This window comes from Aptenodytes patagonicus, chromosome 1 (assembly GCF_965638725.1).
Source record: "Aptenodytes patagonicus chromosome 1, bAptPat1.pri.cur, whole genome shotgun sequence".
Lineage (NCBI taxonomy): Eukaryota > Metazoa > Chordata > Aves > Sphenisciformes > Spheniscidae > Aptenodytes > Aptenodytes patagonicus.
This window is the reverse complement of record NC_134949.1, coordinates 146,251,588-146,266,764: the sequence shown is the minus strand read 5'-3', so window position 1 is coordinate 146,266,764 and position 15,177 is coordinate 146,251,588. Positions and strand designations below refer to the sequence as shown.

At 44.6% G+C, this 15,177-nt stretch overlaps 1 protein-coding gene across 3 annotated transcripts in view; it reads right to left on the bottom strand.

The window, feature by feature from the left end:
* PUDP (pseudouridine 5'-phosphatase) overlaps positions 1 to 15,177 on the bottom strand; it is an 89,342-nt gene that overhangs the window by 13,511 nt on the left and 60,654 nt on the right. The window contains exon 4 of one of the 3 annotated variants that reach the window (XM_076358017.1): positions 10,188 to 10,347. The exons of the other annotated variants lie outside the window; for them this stretch is intronic. Within the exon in view, the coding sequence (XP_076214132.1) occupies positions 10,198 to 10,347 (150 nt within the window). The 3' untranslated portion in view covers positions 10,188 to 10,197. Of the gene's footprint in view, positions 1 to 10,187; positions 10,348 to 15,177 lie in introns of those variants that run through there. 3 annotated transcript variants of the gene reach the window in all.

Below are 15,177 nucleotides of genomic sequence, written 5' to 3'. Positions count from 1 at the left end.
TCCAAAGGATGAGGATACGTGTCCCTTTTCCAATTGCTTTATCAATGCCCCCTTCCCTAGAAAGGGATCCCAGCTGCTTGGCTTCCCTACCCTCTAATTCCAGGCTACTGGCCCCATTATCCCAGCATCGGAGCAGCCAGGTGACAATATGCTCACCTGGACGACGGCTGAAATCTTTTCGTATATCTCGCAGCTCACTCAGGGATAGAGATCGGGTGGTCACTGCCTCGTTTATGAGTTCTTCCTCTTCCTCCTCCCCGATCAGCGGCCGGGTCTCCTCCTCCCGTTCTCGTGATGGCCCTTCTCCAGGGTACTCGTACAGTTCTTCCTCCGGTTCCCTTTTAGAAGAAGCTTCTTCCTCCCTTACTAAACGAGCCGACTTCCGCTTCCAAAATTTCTTCTTGTGTACAGGGGTGACTGATACCGGCACAGGCTGGTTCTTTGGTTCAGCCACAGGGCCTGTTGCCGGGGTTGGAGTGGTCGCAGTGCATGTCGCCGGGGTTGGAGTGGCCGCAGTGCAAGTGCATGTCACCGGAGTCCGAGTAGCCGCAGGGCCTGTTGCCGGGGTCTGAGTGACTGCAGTGCAAGTGCATGTCACCGGAGTCTGAGTGGCCGCAGGGCCTGTCGCTGGGGTCTGAGTGGCCGCAGTGCATGTCGCCGGGGTCTGAGTGGCTGCAGTGCATGTCACTGGGGTTGGAGTGGCCGTAGTGCGTGTTGCCCGGGTTTGAGTGGCCGCAGGGCCTGTTGCCGGGGTCTGAGTGGCTGCACGGCCTGTCGCTGGGGTCGGAGTGGCCGCAGGGCACATTGCCCGGGTCTGAGTGGCCGCAGTGCGTGTCGTTTTACTGTCAGAGCCAGAGACCTTCCCTTCCCTTTGAGGGCACTGAATGGTGTTGAACAGGGCTTGGTAGGCATGGGCCAGGCCCCAGCACGTTGCAATGATCTGCATCTCTCTGGAGTTGCCAGGGTGACAGCATACTTTTTCCAAATATTCTACTAACTTTTCAGGATTCTGCACTTGCTCAGGGGTGAAGTTCCAAAACACTGGGGGTGCCCATTGGCCTAGGTACTTGCCCATCTTGTCCCACACACCCTGCCACTCATAATTATTCAGCCTTGGGGCAGATCTCTGGATGATATTCTTAAATTGCTTACCAACTTTAGACAAAACCGAAACAGTATTCCCAAGAAGTATTAATAGAAGTATCTTAACTGCCCAAGGATGTTCAAAATACTGAAAAATTACTGTAATGAAGGAGGAAACATTATAGAAGAAGGTAGTGACCCTGCCATTCTGTATTTCCTCCGTAAAAAAACTCTCAGAAAAGTTACTGCAATTGCTAGTTGTCTCCACGAAATGATCTCCGTGGTACAGTAACGGCTTCATTGCGAAGTTTACATACCACACTAACGTCAAGGTCAATGTTCTAAAAACAAACCTCACAAGCGAGACATTACTATTCACTGCAGACCACAGCAAACTGCAAAACCCAACACCAATCTTTAACATGTACAGCAGGAAAAAGAGCACGATGCAGATTATACAAATCAATATCGAGAACAGAGAAACCAACATTGTGACCCACAACTACTAACAGATATAAGTTCTTTAATACACTCCGGTTAACCTGTTATTATCTCAAACCCTTCGAGCCCCACGTTGGGCGCCAAAAAGGACTGTCGTGGTTTAACTTCAGTCGGCAACTAAGCACCACGCAGCCGCTCGCTCACTCCCCCCCCCACCCGGTGGGATGGGGGAGAGAATTGGAAGAGCACAAGTTAGAAAAACTCGTGGGTTGAGATAAAAACAGTTTAATAATTGAAATAAAATGATAATAATAATAATATGATAATAATAATAATAATAATACACAAAGCAAGTGATGCACAGTACAATTGCTCACCACCTGCCAACCGATGCCCAGCCAGTCCCCGAGCAGCGGCCCCCCCCGGCCAGCTTTCCCCAGTTTATGTACTGAGCATGACGTCACATGGTATGGAATGTCCCTTTGGCCAGTTTGGCTGTGCCCCCTCCCAGCTTCTTGTGCACCTTCAGCCTTCTCAGTCGGTAGAACATGGGAAGCTGAAAAGTCCTTGGCTAGTGTAAGCACTACCTAGCAACAACTAAAACATCGGTGCGTTATCAACTTTGTTCTCATCCTAAATCCAAAACACTGTACCAGCTACTAGAAAAGAAATTAACTCTATCCCTGCCGAAACCAGGACATCAATATAGATTTTCTAAGAGGAAGGTGGACAACAAAGTACAAAAGTAAGTTGGAAAAAATACTAACTCCTAATTTGTTGAATTTGGGTAAACACCTGAACTGAATCTTAAAGAACTTCTGTTGGAAATTGGCTTTTGTAACTTTTAAAAGAAAAAAAAAAAAAATTATGACATTGCTTGGAAGAATAACTTAATAGTACCGGCTTCACGAAAAACAAGAGAATGAAAGCAGGAAATTAAAAGCTCGTTTTACTCCAGTACAAATCAAAACTAAGAACAACACCCAAAATCTCTTTAAAAATGTAGCATCTTGGAGAGAGTTACACCTCATAAGAGGGTTAAAGAAATGGAAGACATTAAGAGGAATAAACTTAAGATAATCAGCACTAGGAAGAACCATTAGAATCTGAAATAAACACGCTATTTTGAAAAAGGAAATAAATTAACATCATAAAGAGAGACAAAACTGTAAAGCTTCAGATTTTGAAACACAGTAGTATGAAGGTTTGACTCTGGGTCATTTTGGGGGACATTTGCTAAAACAGAATTACTTCAATGTTTTCTTTTGAACTCACTGATATTCAAAGTACTATTTCCACTAAAATATGAACCTGTAAAATAGCAATGGTATTAACAGTAACTGTTATAAAATTAGTCTGTTACAGCTATGCAAGGATAATATAGGCTTCAATTTAATGTATTTCCACCATATGCCATTAGATTAAATTCCATGTACATGTTTAAGACAAAAGCAAAAGTGACCAAATTAGACAATTTCCTCCTAATCAGGCTCCTAACCTGTTCCTAGGACGTAGTTTCAAAAGTAGCCGGTTTGCTGGCTAATCTGCTGTTTCAAAACTAATGGTTTGCTGCCAATGAATGGTTGCTTCTTCCTTCTCTTTTAGTCTCCTGTTAACCGGTGTATGCTTTCATCTGTCTCCTAATGATGGGTGTTGTGTTTGCGTGCCCTTCTGTGAATCAGCTCTGTATCCTAATAGAAAACTATTCCATTAGGCTCATAAACTGGAGAACAACCACGTAACAGCTGGGAGTGAGCAGGAAGACTGAAGAGGAATATAAATCCTCCTTTTTGGGCAGTGTTTAAATCATAGAGAGGTTCATCCTTTCAAACTAGTCTTATTCCTGGCATGCCTTGCATTTGCCTAAAGCAGACCGTATGTGTAAAACCACAAAACGGCTGTGCAAAGTTTTGCAGAACCTGCTCTTTCAACACAAGCCCAAATGTGGGCATGGGATTACGGTTATGAACATCACAATTCCACAATTTATTTTGCCATAGCAATCTAAAAATATCACATCTGAAATGAAAGGCCTCACTACATCGTTAATCAGATCTATTTAAGTAACTGCCCTCATGATTTCAAAAGGTGATTTCTCAGCCTCTTAGTTGGCAAAGCTGCTTTGACTGTGCAGGCAAACACAACTCAGAACTCAAAGTTTCTTATAACATTTTCTCTACCTGAGAAAGTATTTCTGTGTGCTAAATACAGTATTTCTAAAGAACACGAAATCTACCACCAAAAGTAACAGAATTAATAATAAACACCATATTTCTACATATACTATGTATGCTATACCTCTTTTGAACTATTTATTATGAGAAATAATTAATTCAATGGAGAGCACTCTCCTAACCCTGAATGAGGGATTAACTTTAAGTGCACAGCAAGATCTACTAGATCAATACAATTATTATTGGTAAAAATAATGTATTAAGAATAAGAGGAAAGTTAAAAAGAAAATGTCGAAGTTATTTTTTTAAGAGTTCAGTAGAGAAGTAATTTCTTTCATATTAATTTCTAGCTTGTTTTTATCAGCTTGCTTTGTTTATTTTAGGGAAACAATAATTATCCAGGTATTTCAAGCTATGAAAACTGTAAGATGGAAAACCAGTGAATATCAAGCAGTTTTATGTGAATCAATCATTAAAACAGACTACTACTCTAAAAAATTTATTTCCACTGTAAACTCCAAATTCAAATATTTCTATAAATATGAACATTAACACACTCTTAAAATTAATTAATATGTAGAAAGTTGTTTACGTCTTAATCTCCTGTTGCAACACTCCTGTCAAAATTCCCCTAATAATATCATCTAGCTATTTAAAATACTGCACAGAAACACTTTTTTTTAAAATGCATTGATGACCCACAGTTATCCAGCTGTGCCTATTTTTCTACTAGACCAGCTCTACCAGATAAGAGAATGCTACTAGTTTCAGGCACTCAGTTGTTCAAAGAAACAAGTTTATCATTATCTGGGTTCTCATCAGCTTTTTCTTAATATCATTTTTATTTAAAAAACCTCTCATCTGTATATTCCAATCAGAAATAATGTTCAGATGTCAACAGGGTATAAAGCTGACAGATGGCAGACTAATTTAAAAGGAAAACTACCACCTATCTGCCTGTAAATTGACCTCTCATGGGCAAAGTCCTCAAAACATTGCAACAGGCCATATGCTTAAGTGAAAACTACTTGCTCATCCAACACAATAATGATTTTATATTAAAAATAAGAATCACCACTTACCTAACGAATCCACTGATCTGAAGTATCCTGCATTTGCTGACCTTCAGTGAGTCTTTGGAAAATGGATGAGGGTTGATTTCCCATTTAAACTAAACGTGTCCATTTCTCTGTGACTGTTGGAACGTTGCTCTAAAGCTTGCTGCCATGTTTTTGTGCTACTGTGTTATGGATTACAGATGCCCACACATAATACACATACACACTCACACAGCAAATAAGCAAATGCTACATAAATCTCGTATGGACTCACAGAATCACAGGATCCCAGGATGACTGAGGTTGGAAGGGAGCTCCGGAGGTCACCTGGTCCACCCCCCTGCTCAAGCAGGGACACCTACAGCCAGTTGCCCAGGACCAGGTCCAGACAGTGATTGAGTATCTCCAAGGAGGGAGACTCCACCACCTCTCTGGGCAACCTGTGCCAGTGCTCGGTCACCCTCATGGTAAAAAAGTGTTTCCTCATGTTCAGAGGGAACCTCCTGTGTTTCAGTTTGTGCCCATTGCCTCTGGTCCTGTCACTGGACACCACTGAAAAGAGCCTCGCTCTGTCCTCTTTGCACCCTCCCTTCAGGTATTTACATACATTAATAAGATCCCCCTGAGCCTTCTCTTCTCTAAGCTGAACAGTCCCAGCTCGCTCAGCCTTTCCTCACACGACAGATGCTCCAGTCCCTTAGCCATCTCTGTGGCCCTTTGCTGGGCTCCCTCCAGTAGCTCCATGTGTCTCTCATACTGGGGAGCCCAGAACTGGACACAGTACTCCAGGTATGGCCTCACCAGTGCTGAGTAGAGGGGCAGGATCACCTCCCTCAACCTGCTGGCAACACTCCTCATCATCAGCCGCCTTTGCCGCAATGGCACATTGCTGGCTCATGGTCAACTTGGTGTCCCCCAGCCATCATAATTACCTTTTTTTCTGAGAGTATGAAATGGATTTGCTTTTCTTTCCTGTTCAGAAGTGTGCAGCCACACTCACTGGTGCAGAGACAGATGGCACTGTAATGGAACTTCTAAATTTAAAGGTTTGAATGACAAATGTGCAAAAAATACAGACAAAACATATTGCTAAGTGACCATTAGAGAACTTATAATGAGAATAGAAAACACTCCATTAGGAAGTGTCTCAGTCACCCCAATACTGATATAAACACATTTCTTCACAATTAAGTCAAAGGCAAATTGCTTTCTCTACAAATGCTTGCAGTCAACTTACAAACAAGCACCTGAATGAGAGTTAATGTGCTTATAACACATACTTATTTTGGGAAAAAAACTAAGTCGTCTCTGCCTAAGCACAGGCCACCCCTCTTTTCTTCTTTTTAAAATCAAATTATGTGTATTTACGTATTAGTAAGACTACCATGGCATACTGCAAACAGTGATTTTACCTTGCTCTAACCATCACAACACATGACCTGAAAGAAACCACCTCTAATACAGCAACATGATCAGTTCAGAAATAGATGCTGCCACAGGTATTGCCAAGAATCTGGGTAAACTGACAGGCAGCTGAGTGCTATGAGCAGCATTTTGCTGATAACTTGGAAGTTTCAGCTCCCAGACAGTATATAAGGATTCCCTGGGGAAACCAGACTGCAGCAGGTATGTCAAGGTGACAAAGTATCACTGCCACACAATCCACTGAAGGATATGTTCTGGCTACCAGGTAAAATATGCTGTGACTACAAAAAAAAAGGACAGGCTGTGAGGTGAAGAAGCAAAAGAGAATCTCAAACACTATGATTCAGTATACAGGAAATAGCTCAAGTAATTTTTCCCCCATTTTTTTCTGATTAGAAGTTGTAGTGTTTTCTCTCTATATTTAAAAACTTTGCTAATTGATTTCAACTACTTCTAGTGAGATACAGGTAAGATTCATTATTGAATACAGAAAATTTATAAATCAGATGGCAAATATGTCTAAAGAGTGAGGACTGAAATTTCTCATCCATACATAAAGATTGTCTTGGGGATATATGTTCGGGGTTTGCAGGTCTTGATGGTGTAGCTAAACACATCTGTTTCATATTCTTCAAAGGTTTTTAAGTTCTAGTCTTAGCAAGGAAAACAATGTGAGAAAAGACACTAGAACTTCTATTTTCTCCATTGATCCTGCATCTGCAGATAAAATACTTCAATACTTTCAAAGCCATACAAAACAGTCTCCCCATTGACAAGTGAAGTAGTAATTTAACAAGTAGTTCTATGGCATATCAAGAGATAATGGGTTCAAACCAGAAAGAAACAATTACTCTATCTAGAACTACTGTTATTATAATCTGAACCAGGTCAAGTTTTAACTTTGTAACCAAAAGAAACAGGAAGACAATCTTACAAAATCAAGTGACATTTGTAATTTTGAGCTTCTTCAGATTACCAGCATCTTGCATCTAGGTGGAGAGCAAAGACATTGCCCATGACACTCTAAATGCTTTTCTCGATCAGATGTTCTTGTGTTTAGCAGTGGCAGTACTGCAGGCTGCCAGCCGAGGTTCTTCACTCCCATGTGTTCTCCTACTTCCCTATCAACTAAAAAAGTTTTTCTCCCTGCTTTGGATGCCTTCCTAACTACCCTCCTTGGAGAAAAGGAGCACAGCTTAGCTAGACAGTTTTTAATTAATAAGAATCTTTCCTTCCAGATCTTTTGTGGTTATTAAACATCACATTACTAATAAGTCCAAAGAGCATCTATGGAGCATTAGCAGTTAAAATTGCCAAGTGCATTTCTACAGAGAGGGATCTGTACATTCTCATATGTAGAAATACATATATATATATGCACACACATATACACACACATTAGTTTATGCGATAGAAGTGCTCGTCTTTGCATGCAGAAGCACGGCAGGAACAACAAGGGCAGGTGGGGGAGCCTGAATCACACCCTGCCCGGCTGCTCCCAGGCCCACCACAGCAGCCATCAGCCTGCTAGAAGCTTATCCCTGTGCTGCCTGATGGGGCAGGAGGCCCAGGGGCAGCCCCAGCAGCCTTGCGAGGGCAGCGGAGGCCCCTGGCCCAGCCACTCCTGGTGCCAGGGGAGCCCCCAGGGGCCCCGGGGCAGGTTCAGACCCACCCAGATATGCCAGCAGGAGAGGCTCCACAGGTTGGGGCGCCCCGTGGGAATGGGGGACAGAAGGGGCTGTTGGGGTGTGAGCAGGGTCATCAGTCCACGTGCCTGGCTGTGCCTGTGCCAGCCAGCGCAGCCTGTCCTGTCTTCTCTAATTAAACTCCATTTCTGATGGTTTTCCTGGGCAACGGCTTACTATTGTGCATGCACACGTGTGGAAGTCTCAGTGCCGGCCCTGCCATGGGACCAGGGGTCCCACGTGCCCACCATGTAGCACCTACAGCAAGGGTGGGTGTGCAAGTGAGCGTGCGAGCGCTAGTGAAGAGCATGCTAGACTAGTTGGCAAGTAGGTGAAGTGGCCTCAGAGCCAGATGTATCTCTACAGGCGAGAGCACAGGCAGCGCTGGCTCCTGGAGGGACAGGATAGCCATAGGGTAGCCTTGGCCAGCTGCTGTAGAGACCATGGCGTCTGGGGCTGTCCAGGAGACCCGTGTGTGTGTGCACGAGAGACCCTCTGTGGAAGGTGCACAAGGATCCAGGACCACTGGATGGGCTGTGCCTAAGCCATCCACTGTGTGGGTGTGGGCAATAGGAACGGGAAGGGGAAAAGGATCTGCGCTGAGGGCTAGAGTGGGGCTGTGGCCTTGAGGGCTCATGCCTCCAGGTGCCAACAACTTGGGGAGACTGGGATCCGGGGCCAGCTGAGTCCCTAAATCCAGCTGCTGGAGGGACCCTCATTGCACATATGTATATATTTTGCACTAACAGACTTTCACCCTCATCAGCCAGAGAGGGGAACAGGATGGGGCCGTTGGTGCTCTCTGTGCTTGTGTGAGTGCCGAGCATTTCTGCTGTGCCAGGGCTGGCACATGTACCTGCATATATGTGTATCGTATACGCTGTGTGTGCTTGTGTGACTACTGGAAATAGGTTCTCAGCCTCGCTACTGGCTGGATTTGTGGTCATGGAGCTGCAGCAGCTTTGCTGCTATCAGGTGCCTGGATTTGACACATTTGTTATATACAAATGCATATATGTGATATATATAGTTCAAAATATGTATCTGCATATATGTCTACACAGATATATATCTCTATATACACAGATATAAAACTGCATGCATTTATAAAGCTAACATCAAATGCAGTACAATGTCAAGAACAGTAACTCAGGAAGGGCTGGGGAGAAAAAGGCAACTTCCACGATACTTTGTCAGGACTAAACCAAACCCCCAGGATGATGGGGATTTGGCAGAAACTAAAAATGTTCTTCAATTCAGTATAAAAGTACCACCAGCACAGCATCAAACATGTTTTGGGAAAGCACTGACAAACCAAAGTTGGTAGTCTTAAATTCTGCATTAGCTGGTATTTCATTGTCATTAAATGTTCAATCTAATTCAAATATATGCAATGACACTTTGCCTGTCTGAATATCTAATTGGAAAATGCAGTGGGTGAGGTCCTTGCTAAACTTCCTAACAGATTTAGCAAAATAAGCAGTAATTCATATCCCACGCTTCCATGTGACACTGCTGATAGAGACTAAAGTATCTCCAACATGACTGAATTTATGTATCAGACACAATACAGTGTACCACTGATATTTGTACCCAATTTCCTATTGTTTTCTCCAATTCCTTCCACCCCAGAAACTGTTGCTGAAACTGAAGAAGGCACATAGGAAAAATTAAGACATATTTTTCTTTTTATTCATCCCAGTGTCCTTCTGCATTCTACTAAAAATCTGTTTCTAAACAACTAAAAAATAATTTTCCACTTTTTAAATTAATCATGACATCAATAGCCAAGCACTAAATACTTTTACGATACTGCTTCCCAAGCCTTTTATCAAAAAATATCCTAGTCGACTGTTTTTGCAGTTGGAGTATACGGTAGATTTGTCTCACACATCTGTGCATGAAAGTGACAAAACAGATGAATCCACAAGATCAACATAGGTGTAGGTTTCAAAAAACACAGATTTAAATTCTCTAAAATTCATAAACTTATTGATACTAGCAACAGCTTATCAAGCCAACAGAAGGTTTGTCACTACATTGTCTGCACCATGAACATGTGTACTTGTGGAAGAACCATGGCATTTTTAACTTTTTGCCAATTATGGTGATTTTTGTTACACTCTCAAAAAAAAAAAATACAAACTACGCAGAAGACCCATAAATAAAGGCATTTGCAAATAAAATGAGCACCACAGTCAACTCGAATAGTACTGAGCCCTTTGCTGTATTCATAAAGAAATGCAAAAAGGTGGCTGGTTTGTTTGTCAGGCAGCACAAGCTTTTAATATCTCTAGTCATTCAGACTTTCAACTGAGATTTATTAACCTGTCAAACAAAACAGATTTTACAACACATACAATTGCAGTTCATTTCAGAACATTTATTGCTCTGTAAACAGAAAATCCAGATTCTCCTTAAATAATCTGTCCCTCTTCTTCTCCTTGAAGCAAAAAGGAAGGCATGGTAGAGAACGAAATTCTAAGTGAAACAGAAAGAAGTATTCAAAAACATATTTACACAAAGATGTAACAAGCCTAAAGTTAGAATTCAAACTTTTACAGTGCCTACCTCTACTGAAAAAAATCTTTGGTGCCAGTAACTTATATCAAACTAAATCAAATAGAGGCACAGAAATGAGAAACATTTTAAATTAAAGGTGGTCACGATACTGAAAGGAGGATGGCCTCGGCCCATGAGATGATGTAGAACAGCCCCCACATTTGGGCAATATGGACGAGTGTCATGGTTTAACCTCAGATGGCAACTGAGCACCACACAGCTGCTCACTCGCTCCCCCTGCCCTGGTGAGATGGGGGAAGAGAACTGGAAGAGTAAAAGTGAGAAAACTCATGGGTTGAGGTAAGAACAGTTTAATAATTGACAGAAAGTAAAAGAGTAATAATAATGATGATAATGAAAATAACAGAATATACAAAGCAAGTGATGCATGATGCAACTGCACAACACCTGCGGACCGATGCCCAGCCCGTCCCTGAGCAGTGGCCCCCCGGCCAGCTTTCCCCCAGTTTATGTCATGACTGAGCATGTCACATGGTATGGAATATCCCTGTGGCCAGTTTGGGTCAGCTGTCCTGGCTGTGCCCCCTCCCAGCTTCTTGTGCACCTCCAGCCTTCTCAGTCGGTAGAGCATGGGAAGCTGAAAAGTCCTTGACTAGTGTAAGCACTGCTCAGCAACAACTAAAACATCGCTCTGTTATCAACATTATTCTCATCCTAAATCCAAAACACAGCACTGTACCAGCTACTAGGAACAAAATTAACTCTATCCCTGCCGAAACCAGGACAATATCCACCCCTTATTCTATACCGTCTACGTCATGCCCAGGTCACCCACTTTCCAATACATCCCAATTAATTACCACCACTTTTCCTGTCTTTTGATAGATACACACAGATATCATTCTCTTCGTCTATGGGCCATCCCTATAAAATGTTCATTGAGTTCATTTACTCCATGACTTTGGGCTCCATCTGTCATAACAGCCCTTCAGGGCAGGAGAGATGGTGTGTGGTGGTGGACTGTTACATGCTGAAGTCAGTTCTGGTCCCATCACCGCTGTGCTTGTCCGGTTCTATCATCGCTGCATTTTGCTCAGTTTTCATCAAAGTTCATTCTTCATTAATCTGGGTGATTCTTACTGTAATACTGTTGATATGGCATATAACAACCATAGTAGCAATGACATACAGTACTATATAGCAATTAACATCATACAGTTCAAATCATTGGCTATTCTCACCCAAAATCAAATCCCCTTGAGGTACACATCGGAATTCCCCATCCTCCCACATCACCCGCCAAGTGTACCCAGGTCCTTCAGCAAAAGCAATCCCACAGATGGGTTTGCCTTTGCCCGAGGCAGGAATAACCCAGACTGTCTTCCCCAACACATTTTCGTATGTGCACTCCAGGGAATTTATCCCCTTCTACGGTACGTAGAAGTTTTGACTGGGCAGGGCCTGCTCGATTGGCAGATCCCCTCGTGTTGACTAACCAGGTGGCCTTTGCTAAATGTGTGTCCCAATGGTTGAATGTCCCGCCACCCATTGCTCTCAGTGTAGTCTTTAACAGTCCATTGTATCGTTCGATTTTCCCGGAGGCTGGTGCATGGTAGGGGATGTGACACACCCACTCAGTGCCGTGCTCTTTGGCCCAGGTGTCTATGAGGTTGTTTCGGAAATGAGTCCCATTGTCTGACTCAATTCTTTCTGGGGTGCCATGTCGCCATAGGACTTGCTTTTCAAGGCCCAGGATAGTGTTCCGGGCGGTGGCATGGGGCACGGGATATGTTTCCAGCCATCTGGTGGTTGCCTCCACCATTGTAAGCACATGGCGCTTGCCTTGGCAGGTTTGTGGGAGTGTGATATAATCCATCTGCCAGGCCTCCCCAGATTTATATTTCAGCCATCGCCCTCCATACCAGAGAGGCCTTAACTGCTTGGCTTGCTTGATTGCAGCACATGTTTCACATTCATGGATAACCTGTGCAATAGTGTCCATGGTCAAGTCCACCCCTTGATCATGAGCCCATCTATACGTTGCATCTCTTCCTTGGTGGCCTGAGGTGTCATGGGCCCACCGAGCTAGAAATAATTCACCCTGATGTTGCCAGTCCAGATCCACCTGAGCCACTTCAATCTTAGCAGCCTGATCCACCTGCTGGTTATTTTGATGTTCTTCAGTGGCCCGACTCTTGGGTACATGAGCATCTACGTGACGGACTTTTACAACCAGGTTCTCCACCCGGGCAGCAATATCTTGCCACAATGCGGCAGCCCAGATGGGTTTGCCTCTGCACTGCCAGTTGCTCTGCTTCCATTGCTGCAACCACCCCCACAGGGCATTTGCCACCATCCATGAGTCAGTATAGAGATAGAGCACTGGCCACTTTTCTCGGTCAGCAATGTCTAAAGCCAGCTGGATGGCCTTTACTTCTGCAAATTGGCTTGATTCACCTTCTCCTTCAGCAGTTTCTGCAACTTGTCATATAGGACTCCACACAGCAGCCTTCCACCTCTGAAGCTTTCCCACAATACGACAGGACCCATCAGTGAACAGGGCATATTGCTTCTCATTTTCTGGTAGTTCATTATACAGTGGGGCCACTTCAGCATGCATCACCTCCACCTCTGGTGATATTCCGAAATCTTTGCCTTCTGGTCAGTCCATGATTGCTTCCAAGATTCCTGGGCGACTGGGGTTTCCTATTCGAGCCCATTGTCTGATCAGTGCAACCCACTTACTCCACGTAGCATCAGTTGCATGATGTGTACAGGGGACCCTCCCTCTGAACATCCAGCCCAGCACCGGCAGTCGGGGTGCCAGGAGGAGCTGCGCTTCAGTACCAATCACTTCCAAAGCAGCTCAAACCCCTTCATATGCTGCCAATATGTTTTTCAGTTGGAGTATAGCGGGTCTCGGGTCCTCTGGATCCCCAACTCCAAAACCCTAGGGGTCAACCTCGAGTCTCCCCTGGTGCTTTCTGCCAGAGGCCCCAGGTAGGGCTGTTCTCCCCGGCTGCGGTGTAGAGCACAGTTTTTACCTCTTGTCCTGCCCGGACTGGCCCCAGGGCTACTGCATGAACTATCTCCTCTTTAATTTGTTCAAAGGCTTGTCGTTGCTCAGGGCCCCATTTAAAATCGTTCTTCTTCCAGGTCACTTGGTAGAGAGGGTTTACAATCAGACTGTAATTTGGAATACGCATTCTCCAAAAACCCACAACGCCTAAGAAAGCTTGTGTTTCCTTTTTGCTGGTTGGTGGAGACATGGCTGTTATTTTGTTGATCACATCCATTGGGATCTGACGACGTCCATCTTGCCATTTTATTCCTAAAAACTGCATCTCCTGTGCAGGTCCTTTGACCTTGCTTTGTTTTATGGCAAAACCAGCCTTCAGAAGGATTTGGACTATTTTCTCAAAAATTTCTGCTGCTGTGTTGCCCCATACGACAATGTCATCCATGTATTGCAGGTGATCTGGAGCTCCACCCTGTTCCAGTGCAGTCTGGATCAGTCCATGGCAAATGGTGGGGCTGCGTTTCCACCCCTGGGGCAGTCGGTTCCACGTGTACTGGACGCCCCTCCAAGTAGAAAGCAAACTGTGGCCTGCAGTCTGCTGCCAAAGGGACTGAGAAAAACGCATTAGCGACATCAGTTGTGGCATACCACTTGGCTGCCTTTGACTCCAGTTTGTATTGAAGTTCTAGCATGTCTGGCACGGCAGTACTCGGCAGTGGCGCGACTTCATTCAGGCCACGATAGTCTACTGTTAGTCTCCACTCTCCATTAGACTTCCGCACTGGCCATATGGGACTGTTAAAGGGTGAGCGAGTCTTGCTGATCACTCCTTGGCTCTCCAGTCGACGAATCAGCTCATGGATGGGAATCAGGGAGTCTCGGTTGGTGCGATATTGCCACCGGTGCACCGTGGTGGTGGCAATCGGCAGCTGTTGTTCTTTGACCCTCAGCAACCCCACAACAGAAGGATTCTCCGAGAGACTGGCCAGGGCGGACAGCTGTTTAGTTTCCTCCGCCTCCAGGGCAGCTATACCAAAAGCCCACCGGTACCCTTTTGGGTCCTTGAAATACCCTCTCCTGAGGTAGTCTATGCCAAGGATGCACGGAGCCTCTGGGCCAGTCACAATGGGCTGCTTCTGCCACTCATTCCCAGTTAGGCTCACTTCAGCCTCCAATACAGTCAGCTGTTGGGATCCCCCCCGTCACCCCAGAAATACAGATGGGTTCTGCCCCTTTGGAGCTTGATGGCATTAGGGTACACTGTGCACCGGTGTCCACTAGAGCCTTGTACTCCTGTGGGTCCGATGTGCCAGGCCACCGAATCCACACAGTCCAGTAAACCCAGTTGTCCCTTTCCTCCCCGTGGCTGGAGGCAGGGCCCCTCTAATCCTCATCACAGTATCTGTTACTCATTTCTTGTAAATGCAATCAAAAGTCCCTTTATTAAGATCTGGAAGTAAAATCAGCCCTTCTACTCTGTCTGGGGAACTGCTCATGGGAAACTGGAGCAGCAATTTTCCTGGACGAACCCCCTTTTGTGATTGTTTTCCCTTGCAACTCATGTACCCGTGCCTCTAGGACTGAGGTGGGTTTTCCTTACGCTTTCCTTTTGCCCATGGTATCCCACACACCCTGCCACTCATAACTATAATAGAATCATAGAATCATTAAGTTTGGAAAAGACCTCTAAGATCGAGTCCAACCATCAAACCAACACCACCATGCCCACTAAACCATGTCCCTAAACGCCGCATCTACACATCTTTTAA